We start from the raw sequence: 25,922 nt of genomic DNA on the forward strand, positions 1-25,922 counted from the left end.
AAAGCCTATTCATTTCTTTTATGCTTCTATCGCCCACCTGCCACGCTGTTGATGACAGGTGTTGAGTCACCTTGAATTTAAAATCCTTTTGTGGTAGGCAGTAATGTGTTGGGTAAGATTCATACACACACACTCACATGCACATTCACTCCTTCGGAGGCTAGAAGAGTTGCTGGATATACTTTCTAACTTAGGCTCCACTTCATAATCCCTTGAGCATGTGTCTGACCTGCACACCTTTCTGTCCCCTGCCCCCTAAGATACAATGACAAACCACTAGAAATAGGAATGGATGGAAGTGAATGAGAAAGAGGAAGTCCTTCAGATGCTTAAGGCTCAGTGAAAACTTCTTGTTGGGTGGGCTGTACCTTAGTTTTGCAGTTCTGTGTGTGTGTCTATTTCCTGATATTGATATCCAACCCAGACAGTGCTGGGCTCGGGTTGGGGGTTGTCAGTCTGTGCCATTTTCTAGATGTGCATGACAGGTGCATATTTAGTACAGAAGATTTTTGAATTGCTTCTTCAGAACTCAGTCAACCCTCATAATGCTGCCAACATTTATATAATAATTTATACAATATAGGGAGGTTGTGTAAGAAGAAACTGATGGAAAGTCATTTTTTTCTTCTGAAAGGGACCTGTCATTCAACCCCTAGAATCTGGATGCCTAGTACAAAATAGGGGTTGTGTAAATACTTGTTGAGTGGATATATGAATTTAAGTCAGGAATTGCTAATGATTCTAAGGATCCTGGAGTTGACATCAAAGTATAAACTGGATAGATTTTAAAGGTAAGAGTGGTGGGGACAATAGCAAACTGGAGAATGCATGCCCTACCTAATGACAATCACATTAAAGCTTTCTAAAAACATAGCTAGAAAAACCTTCAGATTAGTTTACCTGTGATGCTCCAAACTCTTCATAGATAAAAACAGTATTTGGATAAAGCCACAAAGCTCTTGGCAGAACTAGAACTGAAACTCAGATCTTTTTTTTTTAGTCACGTGCACTTTCCACTCTTCCACATAGATGATTAACTGTTAGATTAGAAAATAATGGAATATAAAGTGTTTCAGCTTTACAGTGGATTCATTTCATATCCCTTGCTATGTTTTTATCCTGATAATTATAGGCTATGTCAAAGCTCAGGTTTGAGAGTTATAGACGGGTATGAACAGTGAAAGACAAACTTGAAATTTCTCTTCTCCCTAATCTGTCACACTGTCGAGAACTCTGCATTTCGAGGAATCAATTATTAATTACTTGGCATATAATTTCTTCTTTTTCTGTCTTTCTAGTGGACTGGTTCTGCCTGTCTGGAAGGCCATGGAGAAGCTGGGAATCAAGCCAAGCTGTGCTTCTTGGATTTTATCAAGATTTTGTTGGCAGACATCTGTGAAGCAGTTGAAAAGCTTGTACCTGTTTTATATTTGCTTCTGCTTCAGTGCTTTGTGGTTGTTAACAGGTACCATTTTCTTTAATATTTAAGATTTTTTAAAAAGGGTACTTTGTATGAGTCTGTCAGTTCATTTTAAAGACTAGTAAGAGCCAGAAGAGCTAATTGATAGAAATGGTCACCCTTTTGGTGAATAAGTAGTTTGTTGGTTTTACTTGTTTGTCTGTTTTGTTTTAGACCAAAATTTAAATTGGGTTCGTTCTCTTTTTTTCATTTTTGAAAAAAAAATTTTTTTTTTTTGGCTTGCTGCTAAGTGGCATTCAGGATTCTTAGTTTCCCGACCAGGGATGGAACCTGTGCCACCTGCAGTGGAAGCGCAAAGTCTTAACCACTGGACCACCAGGGAAGTCCCTGGGTTCTTTCTTATAAAAGAGAATTGACATGATCATTTTGAGATTTCATGAAGATGTAATGAAGAGATAAAGGTTTCAAAGCTAGACCTAGGGAGCTGGATGTTTCTTCCACTTAATAACTACAAAACCTTGAGCAAGTTACCTATTGTCTGTAAGGAAGGATAAGACCTACCTCACAACTTGATTTAAAAGATAAAGTAATTAAAGCATGTGGTACAGTGCTGTGAACATAAGTGATACTTTGCTTTCTTTCCTTTCCTGATGGAATCTACTTTCTATACTTAGAAGGAAAATGTACCTTTTTCCATAGAAAGGGGTTATGCTGACAGATTTTTAAAGTATGGTTTCCTTCTAGAGATTATTTCACCAGTCTCTTACCTCTTGCCAGGAATAAGTGCCAAAAAGGCTCAGTTTCATAGAGTAGCCCTTTTTTTTTCTGTCTTTTTTCCTTTGGTTCTTTTGTTGACATTGTTCCTTTCAGAGTATGGAAGTGAGAATGACTTCTGCATATGCTGCTGTCCTGGGCAATGACCAAAAGACTTCGCTTGTAGAAACCACTGTCTGGGACAACTAATCAGTCTTTTGATCCTATAATTACCGAGATTTCTATTGCTTTCCAAAAGGAGTTGGTGGCCATGATCTTGAGAATCAAATAATTACTGTATTTAGCAATTTCAGTGACATCAACTTTGAGGTTTTTGTTGTCTTGCAGTGGTGGTTGATGATTGCATAATTATAGCAGTGGAAATTGCAGTTGACAGAAAGCTGACCTAAATATTTTTTACCCGGATGATACTTTCCTGGGACAGCTAGCTATTTCAGGTCAACATTTTATGTAAGGTTATTTGAATTAAATAAGTAACTGATTTAGCATCATCAAAGTAGGAAAATGACATTTTTTGAAGTGCACCTACTGTATACCAGACCCCAGGTTATAGACATTATGTATTTAATTTAATCTTTATGATATCCCTAAATTTATTTTTGTAATTAGGAAATTGAGGCCCAGGGAAGCAAGATGACTTGACCAGGGTTACACAGCAAGAGCACAACAGAGCCAGGAATCTAAATGCAGGTTTTTCCACTCTAGAGCTTATGCTCTTTTTCTTCTGCTTTGCTGCCTTCCAACCACGGGTGATCTTTTGGAGGACCAAAGGCAGCTTTTTTTGCCCTGAACCAGAATAAACAGCTTGTTGTTTGAGGGATTCTGAGTATAGGGGAGGAAGAAGCTTTTCTGAGTGTTTTTTTGTATTTTCCAAGCGAGTTAGTTAAACAGAGTGCTGTGGGTTCATTGGGCTAGTCTTTAGTATCCCTGGCGAGCCTGGTGCTTAAAAACAGCACCCTAAGGAGCACATTGAGTATAAAGGTAAAGAGGTGGTACTTGGTAGGAGTGGCTCTGATGGGAATTAGATTGTACCAGTTCCATTTTAGAAAAGTTTGGAGCTTTTACTATGGAAGAACCAAGACCTATGTGTGTTCAAACTGAGTGAACATGCAGGCAACACATGACAGATAGATTTGTTGTGTGTTTTAATTTCTCAGAGCTCTTAGATCAATTTTTTAAAAAGCACAATGTCCTAATAGCAAAAGTGAATAATAGACATAAACAGAGTATCATAAATAAGAAATTAAAATGATTTATAACATTTAAAAATGTTCATTCTCATTACTGACCAAAGAGCTGCAGAGTAAAATGAGAAATCCTTTTTAACCTATCATATTGATGAAAATCAAAGTAGAAATATCTAGTGCTGCCAAGGGGTGATGTGGTTGCTCTCCTGTTGTGCTGGAGAGTTGAATAGAGAACTTTGTGACATAAATCAGGATCCTTAAAAAGTTCATGCTCTTTGACTTCGTAATTCCCCTTTTAGGAATTTACCTCAAGGGCATATTTAGATGGTTGTGAATGAGAGCATTCATCCACACTCATTTATTCTGTGTTGGAAAACATTACTGCTACCTGCCTCACAATGGGAGTGTGGTGAAATTATGGCATGTCCACATGGTGAAATATTATCTGACTTAAAAATTTACATTTTAGAAGAACAAGTACATGGAAAATGCTCCTGGTGTTAAGCATGAAAAAACATGATACACAATTGCATATTCATGTTCAAAATTGGTGTCAGTTTTGTGAAAAGAGAAGTATTTTTGTATAACAGAAAGTTTGAAACAAGATATATATATATATATATATATGTATGTATATTTGAGTAGTGGAATTATTGTCTCTCTTTTTTTTTTAACAGTGTAAATCCTAGCTTTATTGGTCCAGTTTTTCAGTGAAGCCTCGGAGAACCAAAGGGCCAGCTAATGGTGAGGGAGAGTAGTGTCTTGAGCCTTGCAGAGTCAAGGGTTTGCAGGATACCCTCAGCCCAACACACGTTTGCTGCCCTGGCACCTGGGAGAAAAGAGGGAGGTGGCTCTCTGCAGGAGAGGTGGGGGTGTGGATACGGGGTCATGTAGTACACGGCCCAGGGTCTGTTATTCACAGTGGGCAATAGAAGGATCACATAAAGTTCTTTATTACAGACCTATGAAAAATGAGAGAATTATATATTTTATTCTCACTTGTTTGGGTTTCTTTTTCCTTCTTTGTCTTTTTACAAAACAGCAGCAGGAAAGGAAAATGCAGGAGGCAAATGAGCCAGGCACCAGTGTTCAGATCAGAAGGGAACAGGGAGACAGGACTTAAACCGTTGTTGCCGGCTGGCCCCAGGGCTGTGTCCCAGCATCCTTAGCGCAGAGCCAAAAGCCCTGGAGGGAGCAGACAGAGCCGGGGTTGGGGGCTGGTGGGGAGACGACTCTCAGCTGGGCAGCAGCCCTGGCCACCGTGTTTGGAGGCTTGGTCTCCAAAGCTTGGGGCCAGACAGAGGGAGGAGGTGGGAAGGGCCAGCAAAGAAAGGCTGTGAGTTGTATCAGGGTTCCCCTGGGACTGTGGGGCCCAGGCGGGCAGGGGCAGTCAGGATGCTTCCCGCTTGTCAGCCGGTCAGCTTCTTCAGGAAGGTCTCCAGCTCGTCCTCATCATTTGATGTCCACAAACTTGTCCACCACATCCCCGTTCTTCATGGCCGTGTTAGCCTACTCTACGGCAAGGTCTGTGTGGTCATCAATATCCACCTAGGTCATCACCTTCCCTTGCTGCTTGGTTACCACTTTCTCTAACCTCGGCCCCCAGATCTCGCAGGGACCACACCACTGTGCGTGGAAATCCACAACCACTGGTGTCTCCCTGCTGACAGCTCGGTCTTGAAAGTCAGGTCCATCCTGGATGTTAGAGTTTGTACAGCCACTGGTGGTGTCCATCGACCAGGCGTGGCTGGGTGTTCCTGTCAGGTTACTAGGACTGCTGTTGGTGCCTCCAGTGCCCTGGAGGTAAGGGCTGCCCACCGACTGAGAGGGCTTCTGGAGATGACAGAGGTCAGGAACCTCCTTTGGAGAAGTTGCTGAGCCATCTCCCTACAGCGAGAGTGAAGGGATGCACAGCATAGCCCTCCCCACTGGTTGTTACTCTTGATACTGATTCTTCTCTGTGTTTTCCAGGGTACATGTTAACTCTCTTCATAAGGGGGGCGGGGTAGACCCTATTTGAAAAACCAACAACAAGACAATAGCAGCAAAGTCCTGTTGTTGGTAGCCTGAATCAGTATTTATCTACTTATGAATTTGTTTGGTTTTTACCTGAGCTCTTTTAAGTTTTCCCTGATAAAATGCATTCTGATTGTTGTTGTCTTTAGTTCATGGATTATAGAAATTATTCTTGAAAAACTAACCAAAATAAAGCAGCTCTGCAGCTCTTAACTTATCCTCGTTCCTTAGCAGTTTCTTCATCTCTGGGAGAACCCCAGGTGTACATTGACTTATGTATAATGGGCTTCTTTTTTATTTCATTTTGGGGTTCAGTGCTGGAACCCACTGCTAGGAAGCAGTGATAACTGTTTGACAGAAGATGCTCTGTGTTTTCTTTGTGAGCCACTGAATCACTGTTTTTCTAATGTTATTGTTAAATGGCTTAAAATAGCATTTTGGATGTGGGGATTATCAGTATCTGGAGACAAATGTGAAGTGACCCCAAGAATTTGGAAACTCCTGCGATAGGTTGTCAGCTTCTTGAGAGCTGAGATTTTGCCTGTGTTGCTTACGCCAGCTATTCCTAGCAAGTACCAAGGGCTTGGCATATAGTAGATGCACCATAAAAATATTTGTTGACTGAATAATAAAGTAGCAATAAGAGAATTGTCCCTTGAAAATTAAACATTAAAATCAATACAGTCTATCGTTTGAGAGTGAAAGCTTAGAATGAACACAATCAGAGCAGAGATATGTGAAGGCACTTTAAGGAGACCTAATGCCTTTGAGAACATGATCTGATGACAGTAATAGAAGTAACATGATCTGATTAAGTACAGGATCTGATTAAGATATTCACAGATAGTGTGAGTGAGTGATAGTTGCTCAGTTTGTGTCTGACTCTTTGTGACCCCATGGACTATAGCCTGCCAGGCTCTTTTGTCTGTGTAATTCTCCAGGCAAGAATACTGGAGTGCGTTGCCATTTCCTTCTCCAGGGGATCTTTCCCACCCAGGGATCGAACATGGGTCTCCTGCATCGCAGGCAGCTTCTTTACCATCTGAGCCACCAGGGACACTTACTATTAAGAGACATTTCTAAATATAAAGATGGGTCAACTTAAAAAGTATCAGTAGATGCATACTTGACTTTATCTTATAATCTATAGACAATACGTTAGAGTATGTGATGAACATACACCTTTTCCAAAGGAACACCTGATATAGAAGTAGCAGTAAATTTGTAAATGACAGTCATCAGTCAGATGAAATAATTTAGATGAAGCTTATTTCTCTCAAAGAGATGGGGACTGGCCAAGTGGTCAAAATGGAAATACAATGTGCTTTTAACTTGGTGTGAAAAATAATGTCCAGTTCCATGTTGCTGAACAGTTTTGTTTTTGCCAAATCCTCTACTTCAGATTACTGCCCGAATGCTTTGTTAAAACTCCGCTTCGGGCCTTTGTTCTGGAATCTGTTACTTCTGTTGCCACGTCCTGATTGCTGACCTCTGAAGCTTCTGTTATCCCGTTGTCCCCTGACACCTGGGTTGCCCTCACGATGTCCCCTGAAGCCTCCTGCCTCCCCGTTGTCCTCGGAAGTTGCAGTATCCTCGTGGTGCTTCTAGCTCTGGTTGCTCCGTGGCCGCCGAAAACTGCCCATGTCATGAGTCTTGCCCCTCTTCCTAAACTTCTGTTACTGATGCAGTAGGGATATCAAAGCAAACATCCTGCTTTCCTTTGAGAAAGACCGTTCCCTTCACTTTGAAATCAATATCCTCACCCAGTTGCTCTTTAAGTTCTTTCCAAGCATAACTAATGTTTGGCATTTAAATTCACAAACATGTTAACCTTTTAACATATATAATAACAATCAAAAATATGTTAACATTTAAAGGGCCAGAACCAGCCTTGGAAAGCTAAACCAAGATGAGTCTTTGAGGCTAGTGTATACCTGAAGCTAACAATTGGCTGTGAAAATGTTTACTGTTGTTCTCTTGCTTCTGGGAAATAGATTAGAGTTAGTTAATAAGTATTTTGAGTACAGAGAAAAAAGATTCAATTCAGAACCAGTTTTTTAAAACTCACTAGGATTATGGTCCTGGACGAAGCACGAGGTTAATAAAGATGAGTGTAACGCAGTTCCTGCCCTGGAAGAACTCCTAGTTTAACGAGGGAGATAGATGTATAAATACTATGATGTGGTAAGTGGAAAGATAGAGGGGTGCAGTGCCCAGAGTGCTGCTGCAACCAGAGACGCATTCAGCTTAGAGAAGAACGGGGAGAACTGAAGCACTCTCTCCAGGGAAGCTGATGGCTGGCAGAATGTAGAAGGTTGAATTTGAAGGCGAGTCCCAGGCAATGGAATTGAAAGAGCAAAAGCACAAAATTGTGAAACAGCTTGGTAAATAAAGGATACTCGCCACGCAAATTAGTGCTGCTGAAATAAGAAGAGCAAGGCTAGAATGGTGACTTCTGAAGAGGTAGATGGTGGCCAGGTGATGAAGGATCTTATATGCCATAGAAAGCAGCTTTGATTTTAATTGTTTAAGGCAGGTGCTCTACAAATTTTCTTGATTATGCACTCATATCCATAAGTTGAGGCTGTGCTCCAATTTTTGTTTATACATTATAAACAAGCACCGTTGTGCTGAAGTCTTATGTTTATAAGAGATTCCAAAAGTAAAACCTTAATAAGATCAACTAAAAACAAATATTAATAGTTTTAATATTTTCTTTTCCTAACTCCATAATTTGTCTTGTGTATCTCTGGTAAGCAAAAACTCTACTTTGGAGAACATTGCCTTAGAAAATTGGGAGCTATTAAAACTTTGAGCAGAAGAGTAATACTGGTACATTCCTGGAACATTTTGGCTAGAATATAGACGAATGGTAGTGGTGCGGATGGGAGAAAGATGGCAAGGGGGGGGAGATGAGGGCTAGAGGTAAGGGTATCTGTTAGGAAGCGAATAAAATAGTAGTCCAGGAGAAAACTGTCTGTCTTCAAGGAACCTCTCTCTTGCTGGAAAGAGCAGTTTTACTCAATACAGATCAGTAGATATCAGGCTAAATAGATAGGTAAAATTTAGGAGTTCTGTAATGACAGATTAGAGGTGCCTGTTTTTTAATTGATATATAATACCATTATTTAATTCCAGAACATTTTATCTCCTAAAAGAAACCTCATACCTGTTAGCAGTCATTCCCTATTTCTCCCTCCTCTAGCTTCTGGAAGCCACTAATCTACTTTCCAACTCTTTGAGTTTGCCTTTTCTGGACATTTAATATAATTGGATTCATGCAGTAAGTGGCCTTTCATGTCTAGCTTCTTTCGCTTAGAGTCATGTTTTCAAGATTCATGTTGTAACATGTTTCGGTACCTCTTTCCTTTTCATGGCTGAATAATATATTAGATATAGATTTTGTTTTATATAGTAGAGTTGCTGAATCATATGGTAACTGTTTAACTTTTTGTTTACTACGGCAGCTGCATCGTTTTACATTTCCACCAGCAGTGTATGAGGGTTCCAGAACATTTCTCCGTGTCCTCACCAACACTTGTTATTCTCTGTTTTTTTTGTTTGTCATAGTGGAGGTTGTTGAAGGTGAGAAAAATCAGGGAAGGCTTTGTGAAGGAAATGGAACTTGGCTTGGGCTTAATACGTATCCAGTTTGCCAACAGACAAACTGACACAGTAAGAAACAAGGGCTAGTCAAACAACCAGATGGGTGCAGATCATTTGTTTTATTTTTTTATGATCGCTTATTCATTTCACAAATATTTATTGAGCCAAGCATTGTTCTTTGTGAGAGATCTCTGGCCAGGTTCCTGGCTTCGTCTTTCCCAGCCAGGGAAGCTTTCTGAACAAGCACACCACATTTGCTGTTTCTGTTCTCCCACCTCTGTCCTCTTCTGAACCAGTGAGGTCTGCTTCTGCCTAAACCCTGGCTTTTACCGAGGTAACCATGACCTCCCTAGCTTGACACCTTCACCTTTACTTTTTACTTAACACCTCTGCAGCATTTGGCACCTTTGACTGCTTTCTTCATTCCCTTTCCTCAGTTGCCTTAAGTCACACCATGCTTTTCTTTGCTCTCCTTTCAGCTGATGTATCGCACTTTGTAATTATTCTTCCCTCAGCCTCTTCGCAGCTTGTCCCTTAAATGTTTTGTTCTTTGGAGTTCTGTTTCTACTCTCTCTTGTGTGCCCACCCTGGACAATCTCTTTTTTTCCTTTAGTTGTAACCTGTATGCTCACTGCTCCCAAATCTATATATGTTCATTCACTTCTCTGCTGGACCTCAGACCGCATAGCCACCTGTATGTAACATATCTCCAACTTAATGTATCAAGACTGAAATCATCTTTTACCCCTTTTCTTCCTTTATTCCCTGTAGCAGTACAAAGACCATGTATGCCATGAGGCTCCTCAGTCTGTGAGATTTTTCCGGCAAGAATGCTGGAGTTGATTGCCACTTCCTCCTCCAGGGGATCGTCCCGATCCAGGGATTGAATCCATGTCTCTTGCATCTCCTGCCTTGCAGGTGGATTCTTTACCACTGAGCCACCAGGGAAGCCCCCAGTGCAAAGACCATCTCAACTCATTCTCTGAGGTATATAAGTCCCTGCGTCATTCTGTAGTCCCTTTTTACCTCCGCTTTGAACTCACTATTCACAGAGTGCCAGCTCATGTTTCCATGTAGAGTGCTCTGTTCCCTGCCTGTGCCGTTACCATTCTGCCTGATGTATCCTGGTTCAGGTAAACACAAGCTCCTCTCCCCGAAGCCTCTGATTTGGAATTTTTCTTTAGTGTTCTATGTTATCTGTACGTCGCTCTGTCACTGTGCCGTACTGCACGGTGTGGTTCTAGGCTTTGCGAGGAGAGCTTCGGAGTGGGTCACGCCCTCGAATGCGGTCCGCACTCCTGATGGCCTTTCTGCTGTCTACTGGCAAGTATGGTGGTGCGATTCCTTCGCTTTGGCAGAGCCTGAGTTCTGAAATGCTCCTCATCCCTACCCCAGCACTGCTTGGCCTCTAGTGTTTCTGTTTCCTTCTCATCGCTGTAGCATCTGGTATATACAGGCCTTTGTGTGCCTTTATGTCCCAGCCCTCAGCCTTTTGGGATTTCCCTATTTTCACAGCTCCCTGTCCAGTGTCCTGCCACTCAGATTCTAGCCACACTCAGAGCTCTGCCACTGGGGCTTGATGATACTCTGTACTGTTTGGGTCCCAGTTTTCTGTGCTGTGGTTGAGAAACTGTTGTTAAAAGAGAACTGGGCAACTTTGGGGCTCACTTCAAGTTTCCATTCTCCCAGGGATTGTAACCTTACACTGTTATCTCCTGATGGAAAGCAATTGTCTTAAGTATTCTGTCCAGTGTTATAGTTATTTATATAGATCATGAGTCTTGTACCAGCATACTCCATCATAGCTGGAAGCAGAAGTCTACTATACTTACGTGTCTGCTTCATGAAGCTGTCTTACTCATGGTTCCTTACTTGACATATAGCATGCAGTAGGTAGCAATAAAGGTTTGTTGGGTTAACCTAAACATAATGTTTGAGATAGGACCACTTTGGAATCAATAAGGAGAATCAGTTGCTGTTTTTTCAGTCTTGGTCCATTAAGTGGACACTTCACTTCCCAGGATGATAATTTTTATTCTTTTCCCCTGACCTTTTCTGATTCTTTCCAGGAATGGAAAAGTGATTTTTCTGACTAGTGATACTGGAAAAGAATTCTGTTGTAGGGAATGGCTAGTCTTCAGAATTTTCATGTGTTCTCTCTCTGCCACGATCTAACTGGTCTGCCCATGGCAGGGCAGCCTATATTTGTCCAGTTGATAAGTTTAATTCAGTGTAGGAAAGTATTAGGAACGCATTTGTGATTGTACATCTAAGCTATGTGCTCTAGTCACCTTATCCCTTATAAAAATACTTTGGTCTCCATGTACCTCTAACTCCCATGTTTTATTTTTTTAATTAGTCCTAAGCTCTGGGTGAAAGTGAAAATGAAGTCGCTCAGTCATGTCCGACTCTTTGTGACCCCATGGACTGTAGCCCAACAGGCTCCTCCATCCATGGGATTCTCCAGGCAAGAGTACCGGAGTGGGTTGCCATTTCCTTCTCCAGGAGATCTTCCTGACCCAAGGATCGAACCTGGGTCTCCCGCATTGTGGGCAGATGCTTTCCCGCCTGAGCCACCAGAGACCCTGAGTAGGAGAGATTAATGATGGCCCTCAGCCCGCACAGAGGTGCAGACAGGACAGAGACAGCTTTTGGCTCAGCAGGGGGCCTTTCCCCCACCAGTTGCCATCCCCATTTTGCTCTCATAACTGCTTGCATTTGCCCTGGGCGGACAGGAGGCGCCTGAACTCACTTTCCGCCTTTGCCCCCAGTTGTTAGTTGTGCTGTACTTTGAGAGCTGTAGCCCCTGTTGTACCAGTCAGACCAGGTGGTATCTTTTTCCTTTAAGAGAATAATATATTTCTCCTTTTTATATTAGAGAAAGCATTTTCAGGAGACTTTTTCGGTGGCATTGTATCGCTGCTCTTCTTGTATCTACTGGACACCTAATTTAAGGTGGATGACTAATGGACTATATACCTCATAGCAGTGAGCCTTCAGCAGCAACTTTTTCCTGCCAGACTGTCCTACATCCTTAACTACATTGCGGTACAGGAATGTAATGAATTATGAATCCTAAATCTGTCTCCTCGGATTGTGATAATGACTTGAGTACACGGCAGCTGGGGGGAGGTAGGGTTTTCTGGCTGTTAACATAAACCATACAAGCTCTTTGATTCTAAAATTCAGCTAGCATTGAGCAAGGTTGTGGCGTCTTTTTACATCACAATTTAATTGACCTAAGTAAGACCAGTCAGAATCATCTTAAGTTAGCCTCTCTCCCCATGAAATCAAGTAATTGTGTCTTGCTTAAATACTCTCCAATAAAAGATAATCATCTTTTTTGTCTTTTTAATCTTTTATTTTGTATTGGGGTATAGCCAATTAACAATGCTGTGATAGTTTCAGGTGAACGAAAGATAATCACCTTAAGTCCTTCTCTCTTGCCTGGAAAACTGTAATTCTGGTGGGTTCTATTTGAACTTTATGTAAACCCAAACTTGTTTCTTAACTTGTGTGACAAAGTAAAGAGGGTTAAGAAGATGGTGTAATTAGGCAGTAAATCCAATTCAATTTAAAAACTATTTTAAATCAACTCTCCTAGAATTTCCTCAGGGAGGAAATAATGAAATAGTGGAGGGATTTATAAAAACAGAATAACAAATACAGGACCAAAGTATGGTCTTTTGACTTATTTTGGAGGTTGTATAAAAGTCTTACTAATTGGAACAGCTTGCAATTCAAGGCATTGTGTGGAATGAGCAGGAACGTGGTCAAGACTGTGTGTGTGGTTGCTCCTTGGACATCTATGCTTCGGTGAGTAGTGCTAACTAAATAGACGCACAGTGTGAGAGTTGTGAGTTTTTCTGTTTGGGGCAAAATGAAGCCTGCAGCCTGGGAGGCAGCGCCTCAGATAGCTCTGAGAGATGCTCCGAAGAGGCGCTGGGGGAGGATCAATAATATATAAGATTCTGGTGAAGGGGGAGTTCAATGCAGTCATGCACTGACTTTACAAAAGGTTTTTCGCTGGTCAGGAGGAGCTGATGTCACCATGAAGGGTGCTTTTCTAGATATGAAGAGATGGGAGGATTGGGATCATAAATCAGTTCCTGAAAATATCTAAGACCTGTTCCATCAGTTTCCCTGGAGCAGACTGCCTCAGTCTCCACTCTGAATTCCTCTCAGGGGTTGCTGAGAGTCAGCAGCTACAGCAGCATGGGATTCGTTCCCACCGAGGGAGATGGCACATGCCGCTGTTCGGTCTCTGGCAGATGCTCTCGGCAAGTGCCAGTTGTAGTTGACGGTAGCATTGAAGGGTTTGGGTTAAGATGCAGGGCTCTTGGTTTGAGGGCCTACCCTTTGAACTTTCTTTCTGATCCTCCATCCAGGAACTGCCTTGAGAAAAGTCAGCCCATGTTGTTAAGATCTTTTAGCCACTTTTGATTCCAGATAGTGCTGGATATGTTTTAGAGAGAAGTTGTAAGAATTGGTCTTGACCACCTACCTAGTTCATCAGCTGAGCAAGAAGCAGGAGGCAGAGTGGTCAAGATCACGGAACATGGACTTGGGAGTCAGACAAGCCTGAATCTGAGCCCTGCTTCTGTTATATACTGGGTGGTGTTACTGAAACTCACCTTTCATCAGGTTCCTCATCTGCAAAACAAGAATGACAGTACCTCTGATACGGTTGTTATGAAGATTAACTGAAATGTTCCTGCAAAGTGCTTAGCCTACTCCCAGGTACATAAATAACAATTTAGCAAATGTTAGCAGTAGTCATGATATAGTGACATAAAAAACCCTGACTAGTTAGATTCTTGTCTCATCCCGAGATGACCCAGTAGGCAGTGGATTTGAGGTCTCTGTTGGCTTCTTAAACCTCTAGTGGGACATCAGTCCCCACATTTTTTGAAGTATACTGTAGGCAGTTGGCTTTTCTGCACTGTCAGGACAAGTAGGCCTCCATTCAGGTCTGAGGCCGGTTGAAGCCCATGACAGAGTGAACTCTGTGTTTCCTGTAACATACCCCTAAGGAGCAAGACTGGCTGCTTGTTTGGTCCTTCAGCCAGGGAGCCTTTTCCTCTGGAAGAGGGCTCTCCTCTGCTGGCCCTCAGCCCTGGTTCACTTCCCCCAACACTGATGATCTGCCCATGTTTGGCAAACTCCTGTGCTAGGCCAGGTTGGTTCTTGTAGTCACAGGGCAGTGTTTTGCCTGGGGCTACTCCAATAGCATTTTTGGATTTTATGTCAGAAGTAGCTTGCAGAGTTGGTTCCTTCCTTCAAAACATATTTATTGGGCGCCTGCCATCCTAGACATTAGAAATGCAGTGGTGAGGAAGGCAGACATGGTCTCTGCCCTCTTGGAGTTTGCAGCCTAGTGATTCCTTGGCCATTACTAGGGAAAAGAAATTCTCTTTGACAAGGGTGATGTTACTGCTATCAAGGTTCCCTTCAAAGAGGCTGAGGTCTCCCTAGGGTCTTAAGGTATTTCAGTGACAAGAGAGACCCAGTTTTACTTGCCGAATCCTAAGAGACTAGAGAATATGATGTCTCAGGCTGGTCTTAGTAGAGGAACCTTCTGCTGAGAATTATGTAGGTGAAGCCCCTGTCTATTAATACAGTATATCCAGCTTTCCTTTCAACCCAGCCCACTCTCTCCACCATTAATAACCCACATCCCTGAATAAGCAGTGAGGGTGGTTATCTGGAGATTAGGAAAAAGTGTGACAGCTGCAGCCCTTGCTCCAGTTTGGAAGTATATGTGTGTCCTCTGGTGATTTAGGGGTATTAGATATACCCAACCAGTCAGCTCTTGAAAATCCTTTTTGCATCAGGTTTGTTACTAGGCTCTCAGGTGAACAGTCCCTGTGCAAGGGAAGCACCACATTTTATTAATCCTGAACTTGTCTGGTCAATCACAAAAGAAAACTATAAAATACCCAGGGATGATGAGGAATTGTTTCATGTCCCTGAATGATGAATTAACAGGCCTTGTTCTAGCAGAAACAGAAACAGAGAGGAATGCTGGCCAAGGCCTATCCAACTCCGCCAGCTGCAGACTCTGCCCCTGAAGATGGATGCCTGGTGTGGCTCATCCCATTTCCTCTTTTAACACTCTCCTGGCAAATGACAGGAGTTTAGGAATGCTTGCTTTCTTCCAACTGGCTTAACATTATACTTTGATTCTGATCCAGCAGCAATTTAAAATAAATGCTTATGGATTCTCTCACTTTTAGGTAATAAGGGGAATTAGCAGTCCTGGGAGGTGATTTGCTTATACTGATTGGTTTTACTTCTGTACTCTAATTTCAGATTTAGGCTTAAAACTTTGAAGGGACTGCCGTTCTGCCTAGTAAGAAAGAACTCTGTTTCTTCTTCTTCTTTTTTTTTTTTTGATACAATTCAGTGCTTACTGTCCTTAACTGAGGGCAACCTGAGTCAGCTGGAGCTTATGGAAGTTGCCTGGTAGAATGAGTGAGTCTTAATCAGAATAAATGAAGCAGCCTTGTAGAGAGATGCTGCAGAGCCAGGTTCCACTTCAGAAAGTTGCATCCTGCTGGGTCAGTCTGTGGCTTTTGGCCTGAAGCAAAATAGCCCCCTGTGCTGAAGCACCGCCAGGCTGCCCTTCTAACTGTGCATTCCCCTTCATCAGTCTCTCTAGTTGCTTGGTTTTCTTTTCTTTCTTTTTGTTTGATTTCTTTAACTGTTTCTTTTTTTATTATAAAAATCATGCATGCTTAATGTAGAAAGTTTAGGAACTTATTACTCCAGATGGAAATAACTACTACCTGTGAATCCCATCGTGAACCTGCAGATGTAGTTTCAGGGATATTGCTGAGGAAGTTCTGTCTGTGAGGGGTTTGTTTTCTCTGCTCAGTTCCCACTTACTGGAGGCCCCCGTGGCCCCAGCCACCTCTGAACCTGATGGAAGGGACACTTCTGTTCTTGTGGAGTCCCTGTCCCAGCCTGACAGAAGCTTCTGGCTCTTCCTTTCTTCCTTGGTTTTCAGAATTGCTCTCAGCTGTGCTCTTCAGAGTATGCTTATAAGCTGCACCCTGACGTTTCTCATGATGCACTTTTCAAAGAATGCGGTGAATTTTCATATTACCTCTTCTGTGAAAGGTTTAAAGGGAGGGCTTGATTTCTAAGCGCAGGTGGGTAGATCTAAAGCAGGCTGGTTTGCCCAGGGTAGTCATGGCAGAAGGAAAAGTTTTCTGGCCTTTTCACGGAGACTTTGGCTGACAGGCGTACCCTCCTTTCCTTCCCCAAGCTGTTTGATTGAGCTGTTTCGCCCCCACTCTTTCGTGTTTCATGTGGGGGTTGCCGCCTTGGCAGCATGGCTGCCTCTGTCGTTAGGGAGGAGGAGGTAGAAGAGTGAGGCCCTCCACGGACAGTGTGTTTCCAAGGGTTTCTGTGTGTCTGTGGGGGTGTGTGTGTGAGAGAGAGCAAGAGGCCAAGGGGCGTTTGGATATCTCTGTTGCCCTGCCTAGAATTAGTGTCACTTTGAAGCCACAGAGAAATATTGCCATTTTATAGATGAGCATAAGGAAAGGCCAGCTTCTCTGTGGCTAGATAGAGTCTGTACTAGATAATTGGGTAGTAAGGAATGTTGACCATTTTGCCCAAATTTTTATTTCTGTCTGTTGAATGTGAGAATTACAATCAACTTGAAAATGGAAGTATAGGAAAAAAAATACCTATATATATACATACACACACACACGTTTATATATATGTATTTATGTGTGTATGTATGTAGGTATCATAAAAATAAAATTATTGAGAGCCACACATCTGCAGTAAATAAAAAACCATATCTGAATGTCAGTACTACATTATGTTAATGACTAACTAGATTACACTGTTCTAATACACTTTTCTAATATTTGTGATCTCTGGTGCTTTATATGTATTGTTATACGCTTACTGCATTTTTAATACCTTCTCTAGGATGCTTAATTCAAATAATTAATGATGATTAATATCTAGATGGTAAGTACATACTATAGATACATATAATTCATGTCAACAAGTACTGTCCCTGGCTAAATAAAACCCACTTCCCTGCCATCAGAGTGTTCACACTATGGAGGCAAAGATAGATGTAGAGACATGAAAAAGCATGATAAATTTCAGGACGTGTTGTGGGAGCACAAAGAGTGGAGCAGGGAAGAGCTGAGCCCTGCCCTGTAGTGGGCTGGTGAGATAGGTGATATTCTAATCCCTTTGAACTTCTCTGAGATTCATTTGACCTGGTTTTTAACCTGCAGAGCTCTTTTACTTCTCTGTTGCAGAGGAAAGGGTAAAGGGAAGAGTATGTACAGCTCTGTAAAGTCTAGAGAAGAGTCCTAGGAAGATTATTTTTATTTCTGTACAGATACAGATAAACTTTGGTTTAATTTAAATAAACTGGCTCTTAAAAATTCTAAGAATACTAACTACTCATACAGTTTTGCTTTCATTTACACACCGATGAGAAAGCATCTGTAGCTTTGCATTTTATTTGCTATAAGCAAAAAGTGGTTTGAGATATTTAAGAATCTGAAACTTGGTAGTATTGAGTCCTCGAATGTCCCAGTTCAGCCCACTGCAGTTTTTTTTTTTTTTTTAATGAGACTTACATAATACTCCAAAATGAGAGATTTTTTTAATGGATAAATTGACATAAAATTTTCCTCTATTGGTCAAATCTGCTGAAGTAACCCTTCATGGTTTGCTATATTATTTCCTTATTTCTTCTCACGCTTACTACTGTTTTATTTAATTTACATATCTCTGCTGCAACCCTCTAAATGATCTTCTCTTTAGAAACAACAAAACCAGCTAGCAAAAAAAGAGAAAAAGGAAAAAAAAAAAAGCAAAGCAAAAAAAAAAAAAAACCCAACCCACCAAAACCAAAAAAAAACCCCACACCTTCCCCTGAAACAAAACAGTGCTCTGATTCAAGGTTCACTGTGTGGGTTTCCAAAGAAGGTTGGTATGATTGTGAATGCAAATAATTTATCAGCCCTGCAGTCAGAGACAGCAGTCAGCTGCAGGTTCTTAACGATAACATCTACAAGTGGGCTGTATAGAGAATGGCTTGATTCTTGGCATCATATCCTGCAGCTTTTCTCTTTGGGGAAAAAAGTCTTTCTTCTTAAGACCACTTTTATTCACAGACTGAAGTTTGTCTTATTTGATAGCTGTGCTTTTTGAATATGAAGACAGTGTTACACAGAGAGATGTGGGCTCCTGCACCCTGTGGCTTGGAGGCGTGCTCTCCTTGACAGCGTTCTCGAGTCTTTTAGTCATAAGGTGGTGGGAGAAAAAGCAAAGCAGGAGATTCTAAGTGTATGATACGTGCAGTGTAACCCCCAGTCAAAGTTTTTCTTGAATACGTGGTTTAATCATTTGCCTTCAATCTGCCTTTAAAATTATAAAGCTCCTGATGACTGGCTTATTTCTAAGCAGGTGACTATAAAGTAGGTAGGAGAGCTATTTTCAGCTATACCAGCATTTCGATTCTTACTCTCACTTATGACTTGGTTGTGAAAATGGCTTTCAGCTAAATCTTAACATATATTTTTTGAAACTTTGTAGCAACCTTATCCAATTAATGCAAACTTTTGATTTATTAATAAGTATCAGGTAGAAACTAAAAGCGATAGAATTGTGGTAGACTGGTTTCCATTCATCTAGGTGACCAGAACTCAGATGTGTCCTTTTCTTTTTCTTTTCATCATTACTCAGGAGAAGGGAAATTGAACAGATCTAGATGTCATCGGTGATGAATGCCTATTTGCCTAGTTGAACTGGGAAGCTATTCCCCACCAGTGCTTTGTTCTGAAAGTTCTATGGTGAAAGCCTATCTTGCCTTTGAGTGAAGTGGAGTGGTCTGAAATAGATAACTCAGGGAACTGGAAATCACTTGGTCCTTTCATGAGGAAAGATTGCTTTGTGATTTGAAAAGATTTTTCAGTTCGGTGTTTAGGCAGGAAAGGCTGTATCCTAGCTGGTTATGTTAGATTCCATTATCTCTTTTTTAATCCATTTGGCTTTTCTTTAGTTTCTCATTTTGCATGTCTCTTGTCATTTCTGCCATTCAGTGCTCTCCCCAATTTAATTCACAAAGCTCTTTCTCATTTCTTAGTGAACTGGGAACTTTGGTTTTCTCTCCTCTCCCTCCCTTCTTTTAGCCAAGGAAATGAAATAACATTAAGAATCTGACTAAAACTGAAGTAATTCCATATTAGAGCTGACATCTTTTGACAGATATTGTTAGTTTAAAAAAAATGTAATTTTTAAAGTTTACCCAATATTTAAATAAATTTAAAGATAATTCTTTGAATGCCTACTATGTGCCAAGCATTTTGCTCTGTCAGCAAATACAGCAAACGTGCTACAGATACAGAGAATGTTCCGCAAGAGAACATGCTGGTCATAGCAAACACCTTCCAACAACACAAGAGACGACTGTACACGTAGACATTACCAGATGGTCAATACTGAAATCAGATTATATTCTTTGTAGCCAAAGATGGAGAGCTTGTATACAGTCAGCAGAAGAAGACCAGGAGCTGACTGTGGCTCAGATCATGAACTCCTTACTGCAAAATTCAGACTTAAATTGAAGAATGTAGGGAAAACCACTAGGCCATTCAGGTATGATCTAAATCAAATCCCTTATGATTATACAGTGGAGGTGACAAATAGATTCAAGGGATTAGATCTTGTAGAGTGTCTGAAAAACTGTGGACAGAGGTTCCTAACATTGTACAGGAGGTGGTGATCAAAACCATCCCCAAGACGAAGAAATGCAAAAAGGCAAAATAGTTGTCTGAGGAGGCCTTACAAATAGCTGAGAAAAAAGAGAAGTTAAAGGCAAAGGAGAAAAGGAAAGATACATGCATCTGAATGCAGAGTTCCAGAGAACAGCAAGGAGAGATGAGAAAGCCTTTTTAAGTGAACAATACAAAGAAATGTAGGAAAACAATAGGATGGGAAAGACTAGAGATCACTTCAAGAAAATTAGAGATACCAAGGGAACATTTCATGCAAAGATGGGCGCAATAAAGGACAGAAACGGCATAGACCTAACAGAAGCAGAATATTAAGAGGTGGTAAGAATAGAAGAGGTTTAAATAGATTAAGAAGAGGTGGTAAGAATACACAGAAGAACTATACAAAAAAAGATATTAATGACCCAGATAACCATGATGGTGTGATCACTCATCTAGAGCCAGGCATCTTGGAGTGTGAAGTCAAGTGGGCCTTAGGAAGCATCATGAACAAAGATAGTGGAGGTGATGGATTTCTAGCTGAGCTGTTTCAAATCCTAAAAGATGCTGTTTAAATGCTGCACTTAACATGCCAGCAAATTTGGAAAACTTAGCAGTGGCCACAGGACTGGAAAAGATCAGTTTTCATTCCAATCCAAAGAAGGGCGGTGCCAAAGAATGTTCACACTACTGCACAATTGCGTTCATTTCACGTGCTAGCAAAGTAATACTCAAAGTCCTTCGAGCTAGGCTTCAACAGTATGTGAACGGAGAGCTTCCAGATGTACAAGCTCAATTTGGAAAAGGCAGAGGAACCAGAGATCAAAATGCCAACATCCTTTGGATCATAGATAAAGCTAGAGAATTACAGAAAAACATCTACTTCTGCTTCGTTGATTACAGTAAAGACTTTGACTGTGTGGATCACAACAAACTGTGGAAAATTCTTCAAGAGATGGGAATACCAGACCACCTTACCTGCCTCCTGAGAAACCTGTATGCAAGTCAAGAAGCAACAGTTAGAACCGGACATGGAACAAGAGCTTGGTTCAAAATTGGGAAAGGAGTATGTATATTGTCACCCTGCTTGTTTAACTTAAATGCAGGGTACCTCATGTGAAATGCCAGACTGGATGAAGCACAAGCTGGAATCAAGATTGCAGGAGGAATATCAATAACTTCAGATATGCAGATGACATCACCCTTATGGCAGAAAGCGAAAAGGAATTAAAGAACCTCTTGATGAAGGTGAAAGATGAGAGTGAAAAAGCTGGCTTAAGACTCCACATTCAGGAAACTAAGATCATGGCATCCGGTCCCGTCACTTCATGGCAAATAGATAGGGAAACAATGGAAACAGTGACAGACTTTATTTTCTTGGGCCCCAAAATCACTGGAGACAGTGACTGCGGCCATGAAAATAAAAGACGTTTGTTCCTTGAAAGAAAAACTGTGACAAACCTAGATAGCATATTGAAAAGCAGACATTATCTCCAAAGGTACATATAGTCTATGGTTTTTCCAGTAGTCATGTACAATGTGAGCACCAAAGAATTGATGCCTTTGAACTGTGGCTCTGGGGAAGTCGCTTGCGAGTTCCTTGGACTGCAATGAGATCATACCAGTCAATCCTAAAGGAAATCAACCCCGAATATTCATTGGAAGGACTGATGATGAAGCTGAAACTTCAGTACTTTGGCTACCTGATAAGAAGAGCCGACTCATTGGGAAAGACTGTGATGCTAGGAAAGATTGAGGGCAGGAGGAGGAGGGGATGACAGAGGACAAGATGGTGGGATGGCATCATCGACTCAATGGACATGAGTTAGAACGGACTTCAGGAAGTGGAGAAGGATAGGGGAGCCTGGTGTGCAGCTGTTCATGGGGTTGCAGAGCCAGACATGACTGAGAGACTGGATAAGAAACACAGAGGTACTGGTGAAAATCCCAGCTCTTCAAGAGGGCAGAACGTTGAGGCAGACAAACGAATATGATCCAGTTAGAGAAATGCAGTGGTAGAGATATATGTAGGCTATGCAGAAGAGAGGAATCTTGGGTGAAGATTTCTAGGAAGACTTTCTGGAAGAAGTGGTGCCTGAGCTGAAATGAAGTGTAATAACAGCAAAAGTAATGGCAACTGATCATTACTGAGCTTTAATTACATGCCAGAAATTGTGTTAAGTATTTTGCATAGCTTATCTGCTTTTATATTATAGCCATGTTACCATTTCTGTTTTTACACATGAAACCAAGAAACTTGACCCAAGTTGACAGAGATAGTAAGTTGACTGGTTTGATATTAAAACTCAGGCAGTCTTATTTCAGAGACCAAAACCTTAAGAAAAATTGTGGGGTGGGGGTAAGAATATGGGTTAGATGGAACAAGGGTATTGATCTTGATATGGGATTTTCTTCTGGTTATAAAATTTTTAACATAATTTTCTGAGGTTTCTGTGTGAACATCCAGCCTTACCTTGGAGACTGGATGTATTTTATTAAACCAAGATTGAATGAGGGAGACTTTCATAATTCCTTTAGCCTGTAAAGTACAATAATAGGTAGGTTAAAAGAACATTTCTCCCCTCTTTTGCCTGTAAATTTTGCCCTCTTCTAAGGAGATGTTATGGTACTGTTTTTCTTCTCAGCAGTTTGCCACAGTCTGGTACCTTTGAGGCTTCTTTATTGACAACCTTATAAAAGAGAATTTTCTAAGTATTCTTAACTAGAGAAGTGATGAAAGGCTCAGGTTTTGTGATTGAGTCCTTGGAAGCTTGTTTTTCCTTCTAGCAGACTGTCCAGAGTTGATGTGAACAGTGGCTGAAAGGTGCCTGGTGGGCAGCTAGCTCCACGGAGAGTTTGTTTTTGATTAGAATGGTCTTTGGGAATAATGGAAATGTTCCATTTAAGGGAATGGAGTCAGAATATAGACACAAAGCCTATTGATTCTTCTTTAGCAGTAGTTTAGTTCCAGCAAATCATCTAAACCATGACATTCAACAAACTGTGCTCTTAACAAAGCTAGGCACACAGCAAAGGCAATGAATGGTAATTATTTTTCTTTGCTAAGGACTGCTTTGTGAAGCTACTGCTACCTTTCAGTCTAACTTGTGTGAATTGAGGAAAAAAGTATCGGCCCTTTTGAAAAGGAAGAGAAAGGGCAATGGTTATTACCCTGGCTTTTTGCAAACTTCATAATACCTGATTGTGCCCTTCAAAGGATTTAGTTACCTCCTCTGCCTTGCTTTCTGAATAAGTTAACCCCCTGCAGGAGAGAACTGGTGTGGGGAGTAACACGGAACCATTTTTGTGTTTGTTTATTAGTGGGTGTGCAGGTGACAGACATGCTGACAGTCAAAAGGAAAGTGGAGGCTGCCCCCTGAGGTGGTTTGTTTTGAACAGTTCCTGTGAGTTGTTTTGGGGATTGATAATATGCCTGCTTGTCTCATTTTCACATGGCAGCCATATTGGCTGAGACCCACTGCTTCTGAGAGAATACATATTTCTGATGATAGATAGCTTCAGGAAGACAGGTGGTGTGAAGCCATAGTTCAGTCACTGCCTGAAGCCCCAGATTGAAAGCTTTTACCTTGCTGCTTGGTAATAGTTCATTGTAGGTATAGTTATCAAAGGAAAGGGTTGAATGGATTCTTGACCATATTATAAAATTGTGTGATTTCAAGAAAAGAATTTTAGTTTCAGTGAATGTTAAAAGTAAGTGCAAGTCTTACCTATAAAATATGCTAATTATGTATAGTTTTCCACAGAAACTTGGTTCCCCCTGTACCCTGCACCCCTTAGTTCCGTCTCTTTGCAACCCCATGGACAACCCCATACAGTCCATGGAATTCTCCAGGCTGGAGTACTGGAGTGGGTAGCCTTTCCCTTCTCCAGAGGATCTTCCCAACCCAGGAATCGAACCCACGTCTCCTGCATTGCAGGCAGATTCTTTACCAGCTGAGCCCCAAAGGTAGCCCCCTTAGTTCCCAGGAGAATTTTATCAGCTGCTCTTTTTTTTTTTTTTTTTTTTCTCAAATAAAACCAGTGGGGCATTCTCTTTACTCCCATTCCTACCATCTCAGCCCTTCCATTGGGATGCTATTTAATGAATTTGGTTAAAGTGTGAATTTTCAAATGACCTTAACAGTATGGTTCCTAAGATGCCAGTATTCTGTCTTTACTTCCCTTCTTGGTTGCCAGCCAGCAGTTTCCAAGTTAGCTGGAGAAGTCAAGCTCGTTACCTGAGACTTAAGAATGCCGGAGGCAACAGCACCGTCTCTAAATATTTCCAGAGTTGTTCACAGCTTTCTAAGTGTATTTGATGAATTTCCTTCTGGCAATAATTCTTATATTCTGTAGACTTTTCTACTCTGCTGCTTGGAGTTATGAAACCTGGTCTAGATTTTGTGCCAGATTTATTAGAATTCTGTCTTTTGAGAGGTGGTAATGTTAAGTAAGCATTGTTACTTTCAGAGTTGGCTCTTGTGTGGACCCTCCGGGTAATTCACATGAGAGCTGTGCAGTCTCTACTTTGTCATAACTTTAGAAAGAATAAAGTCATGGCTCTGTCTTCCTGTTTTCACCTTGGGTAGGCTTTCTGTGTACTCCTACCAACAGTGAGTTCCATCGAGACTTTCCCAAAGGGTTTTCAGTCTAAGGTTCTACCAACTGTAAGCCCTTTTCTGTAAGGATTTAATATTACTTTTGTTTAGGCCCTGGGAGCAGAGCCAGGCTATGGCGGCGTGGGCAGGAGAGGAACTGATCTAAAATTGGAGCTTATTTTCATCTTACCTTTTATCCAAGTTACTTCTAGAATCCAATATTGATGCTACCAATGCTTCCCTGCTTCCTCCCCTGATGAATCCTTTATCTCAAGAGTAACAATAATGAAAACAATGAAAATTAAATCTCGGAGAGGTTACGTTACTTTTCAGAGGTTAAGGAAAATTAATAAATGATGAATCTAGAACTGAAACTAGAACCCTTGCCTTTTAACCATGTAAGATGATTAACCATCTTTTAACCATCTAAGAGGAAGAATTATGATCCACTGAATGAGTGAAAAAGAATTATTCTCCATCCCCCATGTTTGTTACTGAGCCCATAATAGAGTGACGTTGAGTAATATTTAATAAAAAAAAAAAAAGATCCTCAAATTCCCACTGAGTGAACATATGAACTAACAGATCAGAGTACCTCCTCTTCTTTCTGGGAGCTATTGGGGTTAATTGTTTTAGCAACACTGTAGCCAGCTCACTTGCCCCAGAGCTTGCCTCTCATCAGCTCCTCCTGGTCACCATTGAAGATGTTAAGTGCTTCTGACCATCTGGTCTCTCCCAGGTTCTATTCCTTTGAGCTGATACAGGGGATCAGTTTGTCAGATAAGACTCATGAGAATCTGAGACCTTACCTATTACTAAGTTTTAGTAATACTTTTAAGAGTACAGAAATCAAGGGGTGTAAGTGAAGTAGGGCGAGTCTGGAACATCCTCTATGGACCCGCAACAGATTGCTCTTCCCTCATTGGACATATTCTCTCCAGCCCAGGATAGTGGATGAGATCTCTAACTGAGGCTTCCGGTCACCTCACAAAGCAGGGGGAGTGTTTGGATTATGAAACATTTCCCTTTTATACTACCAGATAATGTTATGTAGCTTATGTGACATTCTTTGAGAAGCCATAGAAGCAAAAGAAGGCCTTTGCAGGACAAACCAGTTTTGTATCCCCCTTACCCCGCCGCTTTTATCTCCTCCTCTTTTAAGATCTCAACCAGAGCTACGAGTGACAACCAGGGAATTACAATTTTTGCTACCTTCTCTTCAACCTTGTAACCTCCATAAATCCTTAAATCCTCTCAACCATTTCCTTGGAGTCTCAATGTGTTTCTGTCTCCCCCATATTCCATTGGTAAGACGCCCTCTGTTGCTCGCCTTCAAGCTTGTGCTATTTTATACTAAGGATGGATAGTTAGCCGTCCTGTCATCAGTTTCTTGTCTTATTTTTCCATCTTCTTTTTTTCTCACTATGAAGTGCCTTAACTATTATGATTTGTGTGAATCTGACTTGACATTCCCACATAAATTCATGCTTTTCAACTCACTGGCACTTAACAACCCCTCCCTTCCTAACTTTTTAACTGTGACAAGAAACCTTTGAGTTAA

General features: G+C 41.3%; 1 protein-coding gene and 1 pseudogene across 5 annotated transcripts in view; one reads left to right on the forward strand and one right to left on the reverse strand.

The window, feature by feature from the left end:
* The window catches only part of KIAA0319L (KIAA0319 like), a 96,308-nt gene that overhangs the window by 1,748 nt on the left and 68,638 nt on the right, over positions 1-25,922 (forward strand). For all 5 annotated transcript variants that reach the window (XM_020880269.2, XM_020880270.2, XM_020880268.2 and 2 more), the window contains exon 2: positions 1,299-1,465. In XM_020880269.2, the coding sequence (XP_020735928.2) occupies positions 1,327-1,465 (139 nt within the window). In that variant the 5' untranslated portion in view covers positions 1,299-1,326. The remainder of the gene's footprint in view (positions 1-1,298; positions 1,466-25,922) is intronic.
* Positions 4,791-5,264, reverse strand: LOC110129107 (thioredoxin, mitochondrial pseudogene; annotated as a pseudogene).

The sequence above is a fragment of the Odocoileus virginianus genome, chromosome 5, assembly GCF_023699985.2.
Source record: "Odocoileus virginianus isolate 20LAN1187 ecotype Illinois chromosome 5, Ovbor_1.2, whole genome shotgun sequence".
Lineage (NCBI taxonomy): Eukaryota > Metazoa > Chordata > Mammalia > Artiodactyla > Cervidae > Odocoileus > Odocoileus virginianus.